At 46.6% G+C, this 23,108-nt stretch overlaps 1 protein-coding gene across 2 annotated transcripts in view; it reads right to left on the reverse strand.

Moving 5' to 3' along the window:
• The window catches only part of IL1RAPL2 (interleukin 1 receptor accessory protein like 2), a 381,614-nt gene that overhangs the window by 56,066 nt on the left and 302,440 nt on the right, over positions 1 to 23,108 (reverse strand). For both annotated transcript variants that reach the window (XM_032227415.1, XM_032227416.1), the window contains exon 6: positions 20,747 to 20,821. In XM_032227415.1, coding sequence (XP_032083306.1) covers positions 20,747 to 20,821 — 75 coding nt within the window. The remainder of the gene's footprint in view (positions 1 to 20,746; positions 20,822 to 23,108) is intronic.

The following is a 23,108-nucleotide window of genomic DNA, read 5'->3' on the forward strand; positions in this document are numbered from 1 at the left end:
GGGTGGGTGGATATTGAATATTCTCCCCCCCCCATCTCAACAGATCCACTATTTCCCAGGAATTTACTCACACACATCACACCCACCCACCCACACACTACTAAATTGTTTTTGTGGAGATGGGTTTTGTGGGGAAGGTTTCCAAAGTGGTTTGCCTCCCTTCTAGGGCTGAGAGAGAGGGTCTGGTCCAAAGTCTCCCCGATGGCTTCTATGCCTGAGGTGGGGCTAGAAATCACCGTCTCCTGGTGAGTGGTTGAAAGTCTCCCAGTTGACTTCCATGCCTAAGGTGGGACTAGAACTCACCGCTCCCGGGCTTCTAGCCCGATGCCTTACCCACTACACCAAAGGGATTCTCTACTAAATAGTTACTCATCTCCTCATTAAAATTGCATGTTGGGATTGAGCAAACGGAATGTGAGTTATAGCTAAAGCTCTCATCATCTTAACCATGTAAATACACATGTCATTTCCAAATTCCAACTCATAGATGGAGCAATCCATTTAGGGCAGGAAAAACTGCTTGAAAAATCTCCTCCTCCCTGTGAGGAGACCCTCCCCCCCAAAAAACCCCCCATAAATTCATCCTTAAGGGACTGCGGAAATCTGCATTGCTTAGAATTGTTTTCCATACGGCACACAAGGGAGAGTGAAGGAGAAGGAAAAAGCACACACGTCTGGCTTCTAAGTATCAAATAGATCATCATAAAAACCAAAAGTACAAAGAATAAAAACCCCATTTAAGAGCTCTTTGAGGACCATATGCTCAACTTCGCAGATGAAAATTCGTTATAAAATTGCACCTGATAAAGATGAACAGTCAGGGTTTTATTGACAATTGTTAGAAAAATGTCATATGCTATCCTCTAAGGTCTATGTGTGTTTGTGTGTGTGTGTGTGGTGTGTATGTATGCATGTATGTATATATGTGTGTGTGTGTGTGTGTGAGTGTGTTTATATATATATAAACCCAGCCTGAAGATGGCAAGTGAGACCTTGCCAAGACAATCTCAATCTTACACAGGAAAAGACCCGAATACATCAAGACCAACGTGTGTGTGCGTGTGTGCGTGTGTGTGCGTGTGTGTGTGTGTGACAAAACCAAGCCAGCCCGTTTGGTTTAGTGGTTAAAGCACCAGGCTAGAAAGCAGGAGACCATGAGTTCTAGTCTTGCCTTCGGAATGAAAGTCGGCTGGGTGACTTTGGGCCAATCATTAGGATACCGGGAATTCTAGTCCTACCTTAAGGATAAGAGCCAGCTGGGTGACTTTGAACCAATCACCAGGAGACTGGGAGTTCTAGTCCCACTTTAGCCATGGAAAGCTGGTTGGGTGACCTTGGGCCAGTCCCTCTCTCTCAGCCCAAACCGCCTCATAGGGTTGTTGTTGTGGAGAAAATAGGAGGAGAAAGGTACATTGCAAGCATTCACCACCTTGAGTTCTTTGTGACAATGATAAATATCCCAGGGGCTGCCCCAAAGACAAGGGAGTCAAGCTGTTCTCCAAAGCCCCCGAGGGCAGGACAGGAAGCAATGGGTGGAAACTAATCAAGGAGAGAAGCAACCTAGAACTAAGGAGACGTTTCCTGACAGTGAGAACAATTAATCAGTGGAACAGAAGTTGCCTCCAGAAGTTGTGAATGCCCCAACACTGGAAGCTTTTAAAGAAGAGGTTGGATATCCACTTGTCTAGAGTGGTGTAGGGTTTCCTGCCTAAGCAGGGGGTTGGACTAGAAGACCTCCAAGGTCCCTTCAAACTCTGTTATTCTATTTTCGAAGTGAATAAATAAAAACATTTCTTTCCTTACACCCAGACGGACTGCAAGGGAAGAGTTCGTCATGCTGAGACACGTACATTGCTTTGTGCAAATTCTAGAACATTACAACTCAAGAGAGTTCTACAATTCGGTGTCTCGTAGGTGTGAAGGAACCGGGTCAGGAAATCCTCCGGGTGGGATTAAAAAAAAAAAATGAAATGTCAAGCTTGCAATGACACCATTCGAGCCCTGCCTCTTTCTATCTGGACCCCAGCAGGATACGGCCACCCAACGGACGCATCGCTTAGGACTCGCCTCGATGGGATAGTTGCAAATGAAGCTTGCAAAAAATGTGATCGCACCCTGCCAAGGGTGTGTTTTTTTAAAGCCATCTATATGCATGCTCCAATCCTCTTGCCGAGACCCCCATAACTGAGTCACGGCCTCGGGGAGTTTCCAGTGGTTGTGTGAACATAACACTGAATCCGATACCTTGGCTAATGAAGCCGGAGGGATCAAATTACATCCCAAACAACCGTTGGCAACAGCGCCAGGCCTGATACGTATTTTTAACTCCCCCCCCTTTGTTTTCAATCCAGGAAGAAATTGATCATAAGAAATTGAGAAAGGAAATTCAAAATGCTTCACATATGGGAAGCCAAACAAACTGTTTGAAGGTTGAATCAGGCAATATTGATAGGAGTGTCTGAATATCTCAGGAACTGCCCTAAAGAAGAGTGGGTGGGGGAGGAGTTTCAACCTATTCTCCAAAGCATTTGCAGGCAGGATGAGAACAAATGGATGGAAACTAATCCAGGACAGAAGCAACCTAGAACTAAGGAGAAACTTCCTGACGGTGAAGATAATTGACCAGTGGAACAAGTTGCACCCAGAAGTTGTGGGTGCTCCAACACTGGAGGTTTTCAAGAAGAGATTGGACAGCCCCTTCTCTGAAGTGGTGCAGGGTCTCTAGCTTGAGCAGGTGGTTGGACTAGAAGACCTCCAGGGTCCCCTCCAACTCTGTTATTCTGTAAAGGTTCAGATGAGAAGGACTAGGGCTGACATGACAGTAGACTTCCAGTGTTTGAGGGGCTGTCCCAATGAAGAGGGACTCAACCTGTTCTCCAAAGCCCCTGAAGACAGGACAAGAAGCAATGGGTGGAAACTCATCAAGGAGAGAAGCTACCTAGAACTAAGGAGAAACTTGACGCTGAGGACAATTAACCAGCTTGCCTCCAGAAGTTGTGAGTGTTCCAATATTGGAGGTTTCCAAGAAGAGATTGGACGGCCATCTGTCCAGAACGATACAGGGTCTCTTGATTGAGTAGGTGAGGTGGACTAGAAGATCTCTGTCCTCCTTTGAAACCAAGATTCCTCCTCCCGATCCTGGTGAGATTCGGTGACCTTGTTGACTCAGCCTCCCACGCTTCTGAGGTGGGTAAAATGAGGACCTCGATTGTTGGGGGATTGTTGCTGCTTGAGCAAGGGGTTGGACTAGAAGATCTCCAAGGTCCCTTCCAATTCTATTCTATTCTATTCTATTCTATTCTATTCTATTCTACTCTACTCTACTCTACTCTACTCTATTCTAACCATTTGTATGAAATAATAAAAGATCTTTCGCTTAAGCAGCCGGTTGGATGAGAGGACCTCCAAGGTCCCTTCCAACTTGCTTATTCGGTTATTCAGGATTATCTGCATGGTGCATAGGAAGCTACCGTCAATTCCAACGGTCCTCCTGGGAAAACCAAACGGCCTCCATCAGCCAGGAGCAAAACGGAAGAAACAATGGAGAGTTGCAGGTCTCCACTCTGTCTAAAGCAACCTCCTTTATGACTGCCTGCAAATCAGAGAAGGTAAAATGAGGCCTTTTCATTTAGCTGTCAGAGGACCGAGATCACGGATCTCCATCAGCACACAAAGCCAGCATTTATCCTTCCAACTCTTTGTCTGCTAAACATCTGTAGAGATTCCCAGAGATTCTCTGGGTCAGGATTGTCCCTAAGGGGATTTTTTTAGAAGGCAATCGGACTTTGTTTTTTCTTTGAAAACATTTTGCTTCTCATCCAAGACGTTTCTTCAACCCTGAGGACACAGGCAGACCTCCAAGTGGCCTCAATGACCCCCTGAAAGGATGCAAAGGGCCAGCTGTCTGCAAGGAATAGAAATCCTTCCATTCCCCACTATCTTGTCAGAGCTGAAGACGCTTCTTGGATGAGGAGCGAAACGTCTTCAAAGAAAAAACAAGAAAGTCCAGTTGCCTCCTGAAAAAAGCACCTTTGGGTCCTTGTGCGCTGAGTCCCCAAGTGAAATGACCCACCCCCCACGTCTGTAATCCCACCCCCGTCTAAAGAAAACAAGGCCAAGAGAAGATGGGAAGCCGGCTGGCGATGGAAACGCTACGCGCACCGAGCACGAATTGATTCCCCCCCCCCTCATTCTCCCTAGGGCAAATTTAATGAGTTGGGAATCTTCCCCAAAAGAAGCTGGAAGGTCCCTGGATGGAGTCTTTTAAAGAAAGCAGGGGGGGCGGGGGGGGCGCCGTTGTGATTTTGCTCCCTGCACAGGGGAGCAAACTCTTCATTCGGGCGCTGAATGAGGGGAGGGGGGGGGAAGCGAACTGAAACAGGTGGTCTATTACCAGTTCCATTAAACAAGAAATTTATGCGTTACATATCCATCTTGAGGCAATTAGACCGCTCTCCCCTCCCCTCCGCTATTTTTATGGCTTCATTGAAAACTTCTGGCAATAAAGCAATTAAAAAGTAACTATTGAAGCGTTTATCGAGGCTATCAAAGGCAACTGGCTCGCCTTGGAAACGGCGGCGCGGAGCTGCCCGACTCTCGGTGACGGGATGAGGGAATAAATCTGCTCCATCAACTGATAAAGAGGCTCTCTCGGCTGTCACCGGGCTCTAATGTGATTCTTGTCCAAAGACCGACTGCTAGAAACCACCCAGAGTGGAAGGGATCATCCGCTGTCTGCTTGGATTGTCTGCCTGAGGTTCCCAGGTGGGAAGGAATCCGGGGAGCCTCCTGGATCCAGAGAAAGGCCTGGATCTCCCCTGCACGGGCCTTGGGATGAATCCCCTTTGGCTGGTACTTATGCATGCGCTGATTTGTCTATTGAGGCTGCCATAAAGGACGGGGGGGCATGGGGGGGGGGTCCCAGGGCTGGGCTGCTGGGGGTTTGGCAAACCCCCAAATCCCACTCCTGGTCCTCCCTCCCTCTCCCTTTTCCTTCCCTCCTTCCTTTCTTTCTTTCTTTCTTTCTTTCTTTCTTTCTTTCTCTCGCAGCATCCTCTCCCCCATTGTTGGCCTTAGTAGGCCCCTCAGGGAAGCCTCCTGGGAACAAAACAGACCCCAAATGCTAAAATAAAGTTTTAAAAAAGTCCCTTCCATCGCGCAGCACAGCTGATCATTGGAACTTTTTTTCCCTTTGTTAAGCATTTTTTACTTCCGGTGTGGGCGGTGTAGCATTTCACCCCTGGTTCTCCATGGCTGGAGGTTTTAAAGAAAAATTGGTCTGAAATGGCAGAGGGTCTCCTGCTTTGAGCAGAGGAATAGAAGGTCCCTTCCAACTCCGTTATTTTATAACCCCGGATCAATTAACTCGTGGAACGTCTTGCCTCCAGACGTTGTGGGTGTTCAATCACTGGAGGTTTTTTAAGAAGAGACTGGATGTGCAATGGTATAAGCAGGGTTGGACTAGAAGACCTCTAAGGCCCCTTCCGACCCTATGAGCCCACGTTCTGTTCCTAAGTGAGATCTCGAGCTAGCATCTTGCCTCTTCCCGCCGGCTCGGTTTGGGGACTCCTTCTGGCAGTTACAACACAATTAACCCTGCAAGCGGGCTGGAGAAGCTGCTCCATGATGAAGATATTAGCGATGCAGGCGCTGTGCCTTATTCCGTGGGGCCCATCGCTGGCTGCCCTACAGTTAGCACTCAGGATGAATATTTTACGGCTGGAGTAAACTCCTGCGACTGGAGAGCAGATGTCACAGGCATCCAGAGATGCCAAAGAAATAATAGAATTCACCTCTGCTGGAGAACTCAAAGGCAGCCAGAGGAAACAGTCAGGAAGGCTGAACTTGTGACCGAAATGACAATATCCTTCTTCGGTTTCTACAGCAACCTGCAATTTGGCACCTCTCTGTGGTTGTTGTTTTTAGGTCTAAGGACTTAGGAAGCTTTCCCAGAGAAGCCCAGACTTCCTAAGTCCTCGGAGAAGTCCAAGAAACAAGGCGACGTCCCTCAACGAGGTCTAAGCGAAACTATTTCAGAGGGAAACGATCTTGGCCTGTTTGCTCCAGTGAAAAGTGCTTCTATTTACATAATCCATACCTGGGGCCCAGGTGCAGATACGTCCCACTGAGCAGAAAATACTAACTCTTAATACCAGCTATGCATCCTAAGATATTCTCTCCCCCTCTCCTCTCTCCCCCCATCTCCCTTTCCTCTCTCTCCTCTCTCCCTTTCCTCTCTCTCTCTCTCTCTCTCCCCTCCTCTCCAATGGGCGTGAGACGCTCATCTCCGCTCATTCTCGAAGGCCTCCATCTCTTGCGCCATTGCTTTCTTGGAAAGTGGTGTTTGGACCTGCGGTCCTTTCTGGTTTAGGAAAGCAGAGATGTAGGATGCTGTAATGGGTCAAGAAATGGCCATGTCCGTGGTTCTTTTCTTGCAGACGTTTCATTACCAAACTAGGTAACACCATTAGTGGGCTTTTGCTGCTTATATACACAAGCCCCTTCTAACATTGAAGATGTTATCTAGTTTGGTAATGAAACGTCTGCAAGAAAACAAGCAAGATGAGAGAGCATCAAGGACCCCACAGTCATCTTCCTGCTGCTCCTCCTCCTCCTCCTCCTCCTCCCATTCTCCTCCTCTTCCATTTAACAAACCCCACCCCCTTTCAGCCCTGATGATGTTACCTAGTTTGGTAATGAAACATCTGCAAGATAACAACCAAGCTCAGAGAGCATCAAGGACACTACAGTTCTCCTGCTCCTCCTCTTCTTTTTCACAAAACCCCACACTCCCTTCTGGGACTGAAGATGTTACCTCGTTGGGTCATGAAGCATCTGCAAGAAAACAGCTTAGCTCAGAGGGCACCAAGGACCCCACCGAGTCCAGCCCAGAACTACAAATATTCCATCCTAACAATTGACTTCCCTGCTTTTCAGACAACGTTGGGTCAACAACTGCAGAGGCAAAACAGGCACAAAAACGATTGCCGAATCAGGACTACGGGATGCCCTGGACTCAGAGCCCAAGAGACGTCCTCCAATCAGCCTCCCAATCTTGGTCACCATCCTCATGACTCCCGGCCGCCGCGCATCCTCCAATCCCAGGGCTACCGCAAGACAAGCGGAAGTGGCACTGAGCTTCTGGCCCTTTTCCATCCCGTCGTTTGCTAGACAGGATGAGTTTAAGTGACTTTTGGAAGCACCGCAGCGAGCTGTGAATGATGGATGAAATGAAAAATCCTTGCTCGGTGTGTGCACAGAGTCGAAACGGTGCTCACCAATTCCCTTCTGTGCTATGTCACTTATTATCTAGAAACTTGATATGTATCTTGGTGTGAGATGTATCCTGGGGAGAGGAGGGGGAGAAAAACAACTCCGATTTTTCAAAAAATAAAAATGGAACATCCTAATGATTGCCTTCCTCCTTTGGAAAGTCTCAACAAATATCTATCTATATTCACTCTGCACTGCTCACTGAATTTATAGGGACGCGGTGGCTCAGTGGCTAAGATACCGAGCTCGTCGTTCAGAAAGGCCGGCAGTTCGGCGGTTCGAATCCCTAGTGCCATGTAACGGGGTGAGCTCCCGTTACTTGTCCCAGCTTCTGCCAACCTAGCAGTTGGAAAGCAGGTAAAAAATGCAAGTAGAGAAAATAGGCTCCATCTTTGGTGGGAAGGTAACAGCGTTCCATGAGCCTTCGGCATTTAGTCATGCGGGCCACACGGCCACGGAGAAGTCTTGGGACAGCGCAGGCTCTGTGGCTTTGAAACGTAGATGAGCACCGCCCCCTAGAGCTGGGAACGACTAGCACATATGTGAGGGAAACCTTTACCTTTACCTATTCACTGAATTTAACAGAATCACAGAGTTGGAAGGGACCTTGGAGGACTCCTAGTCCAACCCACTGCTCAAGTAGGAAATTTTACACCATTCAAGACAAATGCTTCTCCAATCTCTTCTTGAAAACCTCCAGTGATGGAGCACCCACAACTTCTGGAGGCCAATTGTCCCACTGGTTAATTGTTCTCCCTGTCAGGAAATTCCTCCTTAGTTCTAGGTTGCTCCTCTCCGTAATTAGCTTCCACCCGCTGCTTCTCGTCCTGCCTTCAGGGGCTTTGGGGAACAGGTTGAGCCCCTCTTCTTTGTGGCAGCCCCTCAAATACTGATAGAGCTCTATCATGCCACCCCTACTTCCACCTAAACTCAGCTTCCCGTAGATTCCTGATCCAGAAAATTTCTTATTTGGATTAATTCTAAAGTTTGGACTCAGATGGACGCAGTATATCACATGATATACTGCATGGCCAGATGTCCAATCCGAGAAGTGTCAGAGAAGGCATCACAAAGTCTCCACAGAAGAAAAATAAATCAGAAGAGAGGCTGAGTTTGCGTGACACTCACAAATTACATTGAACCTAGTTTGTTGCTGTGATGCTCTAACTCGGCGGTTCCCAACCGGGGGTGCTGGAAGCCCCTGGGGGTGCAAGACGATATTCCAGGGCAGGGGTCGGCAACCATAAACACTCAAAGAGCCATTTGGACCTGTTTCCCACAAAACCCTTCCGGTGCCTGACTATTTCCTGAGCGGCTACAAAACTGGCACGTGGAGCTGAATTAAACGTTCTGTTTTCTTCTGAAACTTTTCTTGGATTGATCCGTGGTTGGTCTACCGGGGATCAGAAAGCTCAATAAATCGCATGCTGGCAGGTGTCGCACATTGGCGGTTGTGACGCATATTTTGAGCGACAGGGAGCCGCAGCAGAGGGATGAAAGAGCCACGTGCAGCTCCAGAGCCACAGGTTGCTGAGCCCTGGTCCAGCGGGTGCAAAAACCTGGGTTTCAAAATTATAGTGTATGTGTATAATTATATGCATATACGTAATTATTTAATTATTTTAGGGGTGAGAGAATATATCAGAAACGTTTTAGGGGTATAGGAAAGGTTGGGACCCCCGCTGCCCTAACTGGAATATGTGGTTCTTTTATGGTTCAGTCAACTACAGAAAGAGAGAACCGGTTTGGTGTTCCGGTGAAGGCACCAGGCTAGAACCCAGGAGGTTTAGGTCCATCTCAGGCGTGAAGCCAGCTGGAGGACCTTGAGCCAGTCCTTCTCGCTCAGCCCTAGGAAGCAGGCAGTGGCAACCCACTCGTGGCCCACCAGAGGCCAGTGGAGCTGGCAGGAGATCAGCCGACAGTGAGGCGGTTGGGGAGGAACCGGGGCCAGTCCTGGAGTCTGGGGGAGGCTCTGAGGAGGGCTCTGCGTCGGAGGCAGAGAGGGGGCCGTCCGGCAGTTCTCCGCTGGCTTCACACACCCCAATAATGAACGTTAGCCGAACTTGTTCAAGACAAATCTGCTTTGCTACTCAAATCTGCTGGGTCACAGAATTTCCTCCCAGCAGAGTCTGCTCTTATAAGGAATCCAATTTCGCCAGGGACGCCTCGGTGTGATCTTCAGTTTCCTACCAGGCAAAAAATAAACGCAAGAGGGGAAAAGGTGTTTTATGGGAGAGTCAGAACTCCTGAGAGGCGTAATAATCATAATAAAGGCTTTGTCTAAGTTGGGGCTTTCTAAGGAAAGTCTTTAAATAGCTCGGCTGTGTTGTGTTGTGTTGTGTTGAAGAGGGAGCCTCCATTTCCAGCTGTCCCTGGGTCAGATTCTGCTTTGAGTCAGGATCTAAATTAGGTTCCACCCAATCAACACGAGGGGGGCAAAAGTAGCGATTTCAATCAAGCCAGTGGTGGAAAGGAATTAAAAAAAGAAAGACCAACTCAGCTGTTTCCTCTCCTCATCTTCAATCGCATCATCTTCCGTTATGGCCTCCCAAAATGTCAGATTTGGATTTTTTTTAAAAAAATAAGGTTTTCAAAATAGCTGCATTTGCATGACAGACGCACTTCCAGTTCAATGAACTCTGGCTTATTCAATAAACCCCATGCCCCAAGTTCATGTCGCTTCTGTTGTTGTTGTTGTTGTTGTTGTTGTTGTTGTTGTTGTTGTTATGGGTGATGGTTGTGCCTTCGAGACGGTGTTGACTCCTGACAACGGCCTGCGCAAATCTCTGCAGAAATTTTCTTGGCAAGTTTTCAGAAATGGGTGGCCATTGCCTGTTTCTTAGGGCTGAGATGTTTGACTGGCCCAAGATCACCCAGCTGGTTTTCATGCCTAAGGAAGGACTAGAACTCACCATCTGCTGGTGATTGCCCCAAAGTCACCCACCCGGCTTTCATGGCTAAGGCAGAACTAGAACTCACAGTCTCCCAGTTTCTAGTCTGAGGCTTTAACCACAACGCCAAACAGGTCCTCTACTCACGTGGGTCTTAAAATGAGGACATGGTTCAGTCAGTGGAACCCAGCAACGAAGAAGGTTAAAATGTCAGCCGTGAAGGTTATGCAAACTCAGCCTAATCATGTAAAGACAATCCTGCAGCCCGACTGTTGGTGCCTGGATCCAGATTTCACAGCGACAATTTTTTCACAGCTTTGGAATGGAGAAATTCACTGGCGCAGCTTCAAATAGCCTAGGCAAGATGTTATTTGTTTTGAAGCAAAAATAGGATTCCTTACACTGCAAACATCATCCCTGCCAGTTGAAGCCTTCTCCAGATAAATTACTTGGCCTTTTGAGTGGCAGATGGGGGGGGGAGGGGTGTTGAATTCCCCACTGAAGTCGGGATCAAGACCAAAGGGAGTTTAAACTTCATTAAAAGCTTAGTTCCTCTGCTTTTATTCCCCACCCCCCCCAAGCAAATAAATGACTCCGGATGAATCCCCCCCCGCCCCCCCGTAGAATTTTGCAAAGCAGTTAGACAAACAGACGAGCAAAAAAATACATAAAAATAAAGCCAACATTTACACGTCTTATGAAAATGCACATACAAAAGTGCATGTGGTGGCAAAAGAGAAAATTACACTTAAGAAACGTGTGCAACAATTTTTTTTTATATGTTAGGGAAATGATGCTCCAAGGCTGCATACCAATTTTGATGCAGCCCTTTCCTGGCTTCTCAATCGATGTGCAAATAAGACAGAGAAGAGAATCTAAGAGGAAAAACCCAAATGGGCAGGTGAGGTTGGGCTCTAATTAATATTCATAGTTCTGCCAGAAATGCCGTTATATTTACACAGCCCTTACATTTCATTGCAAAATAATAAAGATACAAAAAAAATGTCATATAATAGAATGCATAAAATTGGACACTAGGATAAAGACAGGCTGGAGCAGTGGTGAAACCCTCTGAAGTCTGCTTTGCACACACGCGTGGCTGAGGTGCGCCTGCGTAGTGCTAAAAAAGGAACATTTTGAAGCCTTCCAGGTAAGTTGAACAGTGAGGGGGGAGGAAATCCAGGGTGCCCACGTGATTTAGATTATCTAGAAAGCAGGAAATCTGATGATTCCAGCTAATATAAATTGCGCGTCACAGCTGATCGTTGGAAATACCGGTTCGCCCCGACCAGTAGCATTTTTTTTTACTACTGGTTCAGACAAACCGGTCCGAACCGGTAGCATTTCCCCCTTGGGCTGGAGTTTTTTGTGGGGGCAAATTTGATCTAGCGGTTAAGGTGCTGATCTAGAAAGCTGGGTGACAGTGGGTTTTAGACCCACTTTAGGCATGAAAGCAGGTCTAACCCTTACTAGGTGTTGATGAGTTCTAGTCCTGCATTGGATATAAATGTGGCTGGGTGGTTTTAGGGCCAATTATTAGGTGATGGTGAGTTCTAGTCCTGCCTTAGGCATGAAAGCTGGCTGGGGGAATTTGAGGTCATAAGCAACCGAAATTCTGCTTGTGACCATAAGTCAAGGACTCCTTGGATTAGTCCAGGTAAAGGGTCACAGGTAATCGGAAGACACACCCACATCCCTTTCTGTTCCTTTGATCATCCTGGCCAAGGGAGGATGCTGTTTCTCAGTTCATCAGTGACCAGGCATTCTCTCCTTTTCATCACATCGAGTAATTACACCACAACACAAGTCAGGCTGTGTAGCAAGGGATAAACGTGTTGAGATTTGTATCTCGGGCATCGCCAGCGCTTCTTGAGGTTTTCATCCAATAAACGAAACATTTTCCATCCAAGAGGAAAATCGACACGTTTCTCTTCTCACTTTCTCTCCGCAAACATGGCTGTTGCCTGAAAAGAGGAAGCTAAACCCCAAACAGCGAATCAATTAAAGGACGGAGGCTTTAACCTTAGTTTTAAACTGCATCACGGATGGGAAGATGGGATGGGATGAAGCAGCTAATATATGCTGGCCTTATTCACCTCTACTAAATTGAAGGAGCTCAGTTAAAATGAATTCCTGGGAGCATTTAGGCAAATAAGCCATCAGCTGATGTCTAAGGAGATCCTCCATCATCCAAGGCCATGACTGTCCTAAAGGGGCTTTTTTTCAGGAGGCAACTGGACTTTCTGGTTTTTCTTTGAAGACGTTTCTCTTCTCATCTGAGAAGCTTCCTCAGTTCTGACTGGATGATGGTGGGGAAGGGAAGGATTTATACTCCTTGCAGACAGCTGGTCCTTTGCATCCTTTTCGTGGGTCATTGAAGCGCTTGGAGGTTTCTCTGTGTCCTCAAGGCCACCTGAGTGGTTCCAATGGGTGTGTGGAGCCTTCTTGGAACTGTTGAAAGGACCGTGTTGTAGTCCTTTCAACACCGTCTACAACACGGTCCTTTCAGCAGGTCCAAGAAGGCTCCACACACCCATGGGAACCACTCAGGTGACCCTGAGGACACAGAGAAACCTCCAGGTGGCCTCAACAGCTCTCTAAAAGGATGTGAATGACCAGCTGTCTGCCAAGAGTATAAATCCTTCCATTTCCCACCATCCTTTCAGAGCTGAAGAAGCTCCTGGGATGAGAAGCGAAACGCCTTCAAAGACAAACCAGAAAGTCCAGTCGCCTCTTGAAAAAGCTCCTTTGGGACAGCCATCAACAGGCACACAGAGATAAACAACATCTACCTACCATTCAAAAGAGACCTTCAAAACGCTAAAAGCTCTGGACCAGCAACCAGCAGCCAGATAAGCAGAAATTAACAGAATATTAAAAGCAGACAATCTCCCAATCACGGAACTATCAAGTTAGTAAACAACAGTCTAATTAAGGAACCACCAACACTGAGAGGGCAAACCGCTTGCTTATAAACAGAGAGCAAACTGTCAGCAGGCCTGACACAAACTCCACTCTCTTCTAGCACTGATAATGTTACCTAGTTGGGTAATGAAATGTCTCCAATCAAACAACCAAGCTCAGAGAGCCCCAAGAGCCCCATAGTCCTCCTCCTCCTCCTCCTCTCCACAAACCTTACTCCCTTCCAGAAGGGAGAAGTATCTGCATTAATCCTTTCGTTTTAAAATTAGCATTCCTGACTAGGGTTTGAAACATGTGAAAGGCTGAGAGACTCAATCCTTCAGGCCTGGCACAGAGCTATTCTGCAAGCAGCAATCAATTTCCCTTTCTCCAGAAAGGAGCATCCGCTTACACAAAACCTTGTATTTCCATAAACAGATCAATTTTGAAAAGGTGTGATGGTTTGGGACCAGAAGCTAATCACAGCCAGCCTGGATTAGTGTTAGGAAGTTAAAAAAAATTGTAAATTATAATAATTCTGGAAATCTATAAGCTTGTGTGCACACAATACCAGGAGCTGATTCCAGGGTATCTTCAGATTGCAAAGATATTCTACGTGTTGAAAATTCAACCGTGAAGTAGCACCAAAAGCATCAGAACAATTACGCTGGCCTAACCAAGGGACATGGTGGCTCAGTGGGTAAGATGCTGAGCTTGTCAGCAGTTCGAATCCCCAGCGCGGTGTAACGGAGTGAGCTCCCGTTACTAGTCCCAGCTTCTGCCAACCTAGCAGTCCGAAAGGACGTAAAAATGCAAGTAGAAAAATAGGAACCACCTTTGGTTGGAAGGGAAGAGCGCTCCGTGCGCCTTTGGCATTGAGTCATGCCGGCCACATGACCACAGAGACGTCTTCGGACAGCACTGGCTCTTTGGCTTTGAAACGGAGATGAGCACCGCCCTCTAGAGTTGGGAACGACTAGCACATATGTGCGAAGGGAATCTTTACCTGGAGCCACAAACATTCAAAATTAAGTGTAGGAAAACGTGATCTCACCAGTCACAAAAGAGAAGCAGCTTTCCATATAAGGCTGAAAGGCCCTATCGAAACACCGCCTGTCCGAATTAAATATCAATTCTCAAAGAAATAGACATTCAAGTCGCGAGCAAGACAGACGAAAAGTTATTTCACCCAAATCGCTGAGACGCATCAGAGGGAAGCCACCCTACACTCCGCACATGTCCAATTTGCGAAGAGAAGGGAGGTTGAAATTCACTGCATTAATTACCTGCGGTTAATTAATTATTCGCCCAGCTCCAGCGGTTGTCTCTGGATCACTGAACTATAATTTGTAGCTTAATCATGGATGGCTATAATATATGTAAATTCTGTAACCATAAACTATTCACCTTGGGCAACGAAGGGTGGAGAACGCTTTGAATGAACAGAGAATAAGAGGAAGCTGGAGTGGCAATGTGTCCCGTCCGATGTGTGAACGAAATAATTGGACTCCCTTGCAGTAAACTATTAGCCTGGAGTGCCACCAAAGTTACATTGATATTTATTGGTACACCGCCCATCAGAACGCCAGGCATTGCGATGGGAAGGGGCAGAGAATCGGGTTGTTCTGACCCGGCTCCTCAAATATGACAAATCTTCTGATGTGAACTCAGAAGATTCCTTTGTTAGGAGCGCCAGCAGTCCCAGCCAAAAGTTTCTCTCTCACCACAGGCTCACAAGTCTGTCTGGCAGGGAGAGGAATAGTTGTCTGCCACATCTATCCATCTCTGTCCCCTGCCTTTGATCCCCAGAGCTAGGGGTGGGGCTTCGCTAGCAGTGGTGGCTCTTCCATCCCAAGGACCGGCCCATAGATTTCCACTGCTCTCCTCTCCTCTGCCTTCTGCGCATCAGGCATTGGACCCGGCTGTTCCTCCTCTTCCTCATCAGCCACCTCCAGACCTGGGGGCTCTTGACTCTCCATCTGAGGGCTGACGGACGGTCTAGGCTCTGCCTCTGCCCCCCCCTCTCTCTGCCAGCTCCACTCCCTCTTCCCCCTCGGAGCTCTCAGGCTGCCTTGATGCTGACCCTGGCTCCCATGCCTTCTCATCTGATTCAAAATTCAAAAATTTTACCAAGGGGTTCTCTGCCCAGTTGCTGGGTGGGTGTGGCCATGGTGGGTGTGGCCTAGCCAGCCTCCTGCACCACGGCGGGGTGGGGGTGGGGCTTTCCTTGAGCCTCTGGGAAGGTGAAAATGGCCTCTCCAGGCTCTGAAGGCCCCCCTGAGTCCAGAAACAGACCCGTTTCCGGCCTTCTCAAACTTCCGGTAGGCCTGTTTTCCACCCATCTCCGAGCCTCCGTGCGTGTCCTGCACTTACCTGCATCCAAAAGAGGCCACCTGGGGGCTCCTGGGAGGAATGGGGAAGGGTGGGGTGGGCGGGGCCAGCCGCGAGTGGGATCTGGGGGTTCTCCGAACTGCACAGAATCTTAGCCAGAGGTTCTCCCGAACCCCTGCGAACCCCCAGCAGCCCAGCCCTGCTTGGGAGCCGGCATTTACTGATGATGTTTGCTGCATCTTGAGGCCACGTGACGGCCATTTTTTAACAGATTTAACAGAGTTGGAAGGGACCTTGGAGGTCCCAGGGTGGGGGGGGGGATTCCTGCTGGCATTACTACCGCTTCGGCACCCAGAAATGTGGAATAAAATACAATTTAAAGTGAAATTGGAATGAAATACAATTTAAAGTGAAATTGGAATAAAATACAATTTAAAGTGAAATTGGAATAAAATACAATAATTTAAGATATAGATAAAATATGATGAAATTATATTTTGGTGTCACCCCTACATTTATTTTTTTTAAGCCCATTCCCCTATTCGGGATGCCGTCAACTTAGACAGCCAACCGTGGGGCGGAAGGGAAAATGATGCTGACCTTTGCCAAACCCCCCTGCTTGGATTGGCCATTCCTTCTGCCAATCTTGCCCCTTTAGCGAAGCTGTAAACAAGGTTGGTGGGAAGGAAGGAAAGCGGGTGGCATCGTCTAGCAAATTGCAGAACGTTGGAAAGGTCAGAACATTTGCAGAAGGAGACACTCCTATAATTTACCGCGGCTGAGAGCCGCTCCCATTCTAACAAGTCAGGGCTGTCACACTTGATTTCATTGAGGGCCACATCAGGTTTGTGTTTGACCTCGGGGGGGGGGGCAGGGTGTGTGTGGCCAGGAGGCATGGCTAGCTCGATGTCACTTGTATTGGGATGCCTGTAGTGGGCCGAGCGCTCTGCCAGTGGAAACAGGCTCCCAAGCTCCGTTTCTGGCTGTGACTGTCCCCTGCCACCCTGTTGTGGCCCGCCAGTGGAGTTGGCAGCAGATTTGGACAGAGAGGAGGTTGGGGCGGAACAGGGGCCAGTCCTGGAGTCTGAGAAGGGCTCTGACGAGGGCGGAGCCTGTTCCCAGTGTGCGCATGCGCAGAGTTGCCAGACAAAAGGAACAGCTAAAGAACAGGGGTCAACTTGGGAGTAGGGCCACAGGTGGAGGATGAATTTATCTCCCAGAGGAAATAAAAGGGGAGCGAAAGGGGAGTGGAGTTTGCAGGAGACAATTAGTTCGCTTAATTGGTTCGTGACTCTCCGAGACTCCTTGCCAAGTTCTGCAGATATCGGCCTGGGAGCTCTCCAAGCCGGATAAGGTCTGTGACTGTAAATCCTCCTCCCTCGAAAGACTTTGCTGGATGTGAATGAGCAGAATACACAGGATATTAATAAAAGGGGTTTTTCTCAGGACCAGGAGTTTGCTTCCTGCTCTTGGGAAGCCTAGGACAAGCCCTCTGCCAGCAGATACACAGCTCCGTTTTTGCTGGCAGAGGTACCCTGGGCCGGTCCTTCGCTGTTTCCAGGGCAGCCCCGTGGGCCAGATCTAAGCATCCCATGGGCCACATCTGGGCCCCGAGCCTTGAGTTTGACACCCCTGTAATAATCCATTGCAGGACCAGCCAAAGCAAACAGAAGATAAAAGTACGAATCCATTTCAAAAGCTTGATTTTGCAATTTGATTCTTCCCCACCACCCTAACGAAGGATGAGAAGAGATCGCTAATTTTACCTGGCTTTTAATTTCAATTTCTCCCTCTGGTAAACAGCAAGACTGTTTGTTTATTTTCCCTCCCAGCCTTATATCCAATAAATCCGATCAAAATTCAGAACTGGCAAATTTCTCGAGATGTAGGCAGACTAAAGCGTGAAAATGCTCCCTGACTAACATCCTCTCCTAGTTTTGCGTTTTTGGAGAGTGAAAATTCGAGATGTTCCAAAGCACTTAGGAATGGAAAAAATGAAAAATCTGCTTGCTCTGAAACTTTTTCATACTAGTTTTTTTGTTTTCTTCCACACTCCTGGTAATTAGATTAACCGTCAAGAGTTGCCGATAGCTCCCAGAGGCTTAGACATATTGCCTTGCTTATAAACACCGACAGGGGCTGTGATTTTCCCAGAACCACAAATCCAGACAGTGTTCAAAACTGCAGCAGCTGAAACAAACGGGGGAGAAAACTGTATTTTTCAGCACGACGTCTCCTAGGTTGAGTCCAGAATCCATCCAAGGTTCAATCTGCCAATCCAGAAACACATTTTTGATTTTTTATCTCCGTGATGGCGAACCTATGGCATGCCAGCTCAACTCCTCTGTGCATGCGCCTGGGCCTCCCGCCAGCCAGCTGATTTTGGGGTCTCTGCTGCACATGTATGTGGGTCGCACGCATGTGGCCGTGGGGAGGGGCGCATGGCCCGTTTTTGCTCCCAGGAGGCTGCAGGAAGGCCTACCAGGCCCAAAACGGGGGGAGGGTGTGCAGCATGACCCTCCTGTGGCCCATTTTTGTTCCCAGGAGGCTGCTCCCTACTAGGCCCAAAATGAGGCGTGTGGGGGGGGGGGAGAGTCATGTGTTCATGTGCCAGGGGGCACGGGGGCACGGGGGGTGGGATGTTGCACATGCATTGCATTATGGGTGGAGGCACGCGGGCGCATTTGGCATACGACAACAAAAATGTTAGCCATCACTGCTTTATCTTCTCCGTGTTAACATTATTTTCAATCTCATCAAAACACCGGAAAATAGATATAATTTATCAAAGCAGCCTCCTGCCATCTCCTTTGCAAATTTTGCAAAATAAAAACAGGTAGAAAAATAAGATCCGTTTTTAAATCCCTGTCTTATGTCTAATAGGATTGTTTTCATCTTTGTCATCTTGAAACTGAAAAAGAGATTGTGCTTTTTAGCATCCGAGCTTGAATCCTGAAATTAGGTTATAGTGGTGCATGGATTTATAGAAGAGCTTTAGTGGTATATTTATTCAATATGTATACAGTATCAGGAGGCAGTTCATTTGTGATCTACGGAAACCAACTTTGTTAACAACAAAATGGAACTTATTTAGAAGAAGAAGAATCAAATAGAGCTGGAAGGGACCTTAAAACACATGAAATGTTTTCTTAAAACACAGTTGAACACAAGTTGCAAGCATAGGTTAAGAACAGTGCGAGCTAGAAATGGATAGATTAACACGTACAATTAAGGAGAAAGAAGAAATTGAATGTTTTTTAACATGGGATTTGTTTTACCAATGGCTAACTAATAGAAACAGAAGTTAGAAATTTAAAAGCATAAGAGAATGATTAATTGTATAAGGAAGGTTTACTTAAATGGATAAGCAAACACTTATTATTATGTGGTCATTATTAATGTTATGAATATCATTGTTATCATCATCATCATCATCGTTATTTCTCAAAATTAACTATACCCAGATAACACACTGTTTAAGTAGACATTATTTTTTATGTTTAATAAATAAATAAATAAATAAATAAATAAATAAATAAATAAATAAATAAATAAATAAATAAATAAATAAATAAACAAACAGTGTGAGCTCTCTGGAATTTAAATACCTCCAAAAACCATATAAGTAAATCCTAAGAATTGTAACCCAGAGTGACTTCTAAACAAGAAATCCCCACTTGGTCTCACCATTAAGAAGTAACGACACTCTCTCACAATAATTGGTTTAATCTACTCTTAAAACTGTTTAATCAAAGATCTATTGGGGAGTGGAGACAAAAATTGTTTTATCCAGTTTCAGGTATCCGTGCTACATGAAATGAAAAATAATTCACTTGGAAATCACTCTTTTAAAAAAACAAAACAAAATTCATTCTGTGCCAATTTTTGCGAATGTACATTAGGGAAATGTCCGAAGGCAAACAGCTAGCTAGATTCATGCAAACAATAATAATCGTGCGGTCTTAACACTTCGAATTTACAAAAACGGCTTGTAAATAAAACTGACAATAAACACACAAAAACGTTGTTCTCTTTGTGCCGTCTGATGAACCGTACGAGTTCCTTAAGAGTTACCTAAAGAAAGAGAAATTCCATCCAAATACCCTGTTTCCTTGAAAATAAGACCTCCCCGGATAATAAGCCCAATGGGGCTTTTGAGCGCATGCCCTGAAATAAGCCCTCCCCCAAAATGTTGCACCCCAGCAGCAGCCATGAGGTGACCACGCTGGCTGCCTCCCGCACCTCAAAAACAATAAGAAAACCCCGAAAATAAGGCCAAGCGCTTATTTCAGGGATCAAAATGGTCGTGTGCTGTGGAATAACTCAGAGACTCTATGATAGGCAGTCCTTGACTTATAGCAGTTTGCTTAGTGATTGTTCAAAGTTACAAGGGCACTGAAAAAAGGGACTTGGGACTGTTTTTCACACTTACAACCCTTGCAAAATCCCCATGGTCACATGATCAAAATTCAGATGAATGGCAACTGATTCGTATTTATGACGGTTGCAGTATCCCGGGGTCACCTGATCTCCTTTTGTGCCCTGCTGACAAGCAAAGTGATCCACTTAATGACAATGTGACTAACTGAACAACTGTAGGTATTCACTGAACAGCAGTGGCAAGAAAGGTCGTAAAATGAGGCAAAACTCAATTTAACCACTGTTGAGGTTAGCAACAGTAATTTTGGGCTCAGTTCTGGCGGCATGTCAAGGACTATCGGTATAGAAATGGGAAGAAAGACTTCTGTTTCCTGCATATCGTGCATAACACTATAAATACAATCCCCATATCTCCCGTACATTGAATTCATCCACATTTCTCGCACGGACAGTGAAAAAGCAGTTGCTTCGTGCAACATTTCAAGAGTTAATGCATTGATCTTTCAATCCATCCGTCATATCCTTGGACGAACCTCAGACAATGAGACCCATTCTCCAGCGGTGGGCTGCACATTTCATTACTACTGGTTCACCGCGCGTGCGCCCGCCCACTTTGCGCACATGCGCATGAGAAGCGGCCATGTGTGTGCCGTCTGTGCATGTGCCTGGACTTCTGCGCATGCAACCGACCTCAAAAACGTGCCTAAATAGGACAGCATAGAACCGGGGCAGGGGGGGAGGCCCACCCACAATTTCCGCTACCGGTTCAGGTGAACCAACCCGAACTGTCTGAATCCCAGCTCTGCCATTCTCCAATCCTATGCAAATCTCCCCCTTGAAACCGTTGTCGGAAGAGCCCCTCCCCCTCATTGCAAATGAGAAAGAAACCTATTTATTTGAGCCTATGGAAATCTCAGCCCCCCTCTGCTCTTGGCCTCATTTCAATCACCCCTTCTCAGAAAGGAACTTACCCAACTGGACTTCGAGAAGACTTGTCTGATTCTCCACTGGATACAACGGCTGAGGTGGTCTGTTGGTGACTAAAGCTAGAAGGCGGAAAGAGAGAGAGAGAGAGAGAGAGAGAGAGAGAGAAAGAATGGGGACAATTAAAAGAATAATCTGGTTCTGGAGACAAGGAGTGTTCTGCAAAGGTTTGGATCTGCATACCTGGATAGTCTCACCCATTAAAAAAAAAAACAGTCGGTAGGATTCTGCTAGCTTTGGAACTATATTGATGAAAACTCTCTTTTTATGAACCTGTAGCCCTTTAATTTGGGGGAGAATCAGGGTGACCGGATGGAGCTGAGCCTTTACTGGCCGGATGCCCTTCCTGACATCATGCAGGGTTCACAGCAAACATTTTTGCTTTGGACCCTGAGAGAGAAACATCTGCCCCTACATAGGATTGAACCCTCAACCTTCCAAATAGGAAGTGAGTGTCTTCACCACTAGGCCACCCTGCCACTCCTTAGGAATTATATCGATGATGGCACCAAAAGCAACAACCAGAATCCTATAATGCTAATTTATGCAAATGAATCCTCCATGCAGCTAACAATGAAGTAATAAAAAATATGAGCGAGAAAGAGAATGCCAAAGGTGCTTTTTCCAAAAGGCAACTGGGCTTCCTGTTTTTTTCCTTGAAAATATTTCACTCCTAATCCAAGAAGCATCTTCAGTTCAGAATTGTGAAGGAGGTTCTTGGATGTGAAGCGAAAGAGTTTCAAGGAAAAGAACCAAGGAAGCCCACTTGCCTTTTGGGAAAAGCACCTTTGGGACGACCATGACGAGGATGATGAAAAATCTAAATAGATGAGTGGGAAAAGGAAAGAGAGAGAGAAACAGAAAGAAAAAGAGAGGGAGAGAGAGAAAAAGAGAAAGTAGAGAAACAGAAAGAAAAAAAGGAAGAGAAAGTGAGAGGGAAAGAGAAAGATAGAGAAAGAAAAAGAAAAAAGAGGAGAGAAAGAGAACGAGAGAAAGAGAAAACAATGAAGGGAGAGAAAGAAAGACAGAGAAAGAGAAAGGAAGAGAGCGAAAGAGAGAAATGTTCTTCCCTGCACCTTTCCAGCCTCTCGTGGCTTATACACACAGACCTTTTGATTCAAGCCACAAGGGGAATTCTATCTGGAAGCGGGTGGCAGCCTCACCCGCCTCTTCCAAGCCTAAAGTGGAGCAACTGACCCAGATGAAAGCATGGGGCCCCCCATGCAATTACATTACTTTTGGATTAGCCGGGAATAGAAAGTGGCTGCCAGGTGGGAAAAAATAATCAATGTTTTTCACCAATGCACGTGGAATGCCATCGGAGGGAAGAGGGAGGCCTGCCAATCATCACCTTACCTCCACTGAGAATTCCCCAAAGCGGCCGGGTGGATTCGTACACAAGCCTTAAAGTCTAAGTCCCTTAAATAGACTCCGATGATGGAAAGTCTAGGGATCAATTGCACAGGATTCGCCGGTGTGATTTAAAATCAGCCTTGATCGGGCAGAGAATGAACAGAGAACAAAAAGAAATGCTTCTCATTGGCGGAAAACGATTATTTTCAACAGTTTGCAGAGGGTAAACGAGAGACCAGGTCAGAACACCCAGGTCCGAGGGAGAAGCAAAGAACTCCTCCACATTTCCATCAGTATCAACACTTGGATGGGGATTGTTCAGCCTCTGGGCCAGGCTAAAATGGAGCCGAGAACTTTGGAGGGGTAAGTTGTAGTTTGGCCTGTTTTTGGAAGCCCTCCAAGCCTTCTCTTCATTCGCTCACAAGGCCGTCAGGTGAAGAGATTCCCATGGTTTGAAAAATGGGGAAACCGGGAGAGACCAGACGCCAACTAAAGGGAGCCACTTCGATGTAGCTGGTTAAGGTGCTGGCCAGGAGACCAGGAGATGGTGAGTTCTAGCCCCACTTTAGGCATGAAAGCTGGGTGACTTTGGGCCAATCACCAGGAGAAGTGAATTCTAGTTTCGCCTTATGCACGGAAGGCTGATTGGAAGGCTCTGGCCCAATTACTCTCTCTCAGCACAACTCACCTCGCATGTCGCTGTTGTTGTTGTTGTTGTGTGGGGAAAAAGAAAGAGGGGAAGGAGCATTACTTATATTTTCCGCCTTGAGTTGACTTATAAAAAGTGATAGTGTATTAAAAAAAGTAATCTTACGATTCTTGGTGAATATATTTTATTGTTATTTTCTATTTATGTACATGGAGAGCATATCTGCACCAAAGAAAAATTTCTTGTGTGTCCAATCACACTTGGACAATAAAGAATTCTACTATTCTACTAATAAATGTGGGATAAAAATCTAATAAAACAAACGTACGCTGAAAAGTGGGTACCCT

Source organism: Thamnophis elegans, chromosome 12, assembly GCF_009769535.1.
Source record: "Thamnophis elegans isolate rThaEle1 chromosome 12, rThaEle1.pri, whole genome shotgun sequence".
Taxonomy (NCBI): domain Eukaryota; kingdom Metazoa; phylum Chordata; class Lepidosauria; order Squamata; family Colubridae; genus Thamnophis; species Thamnophis elegans.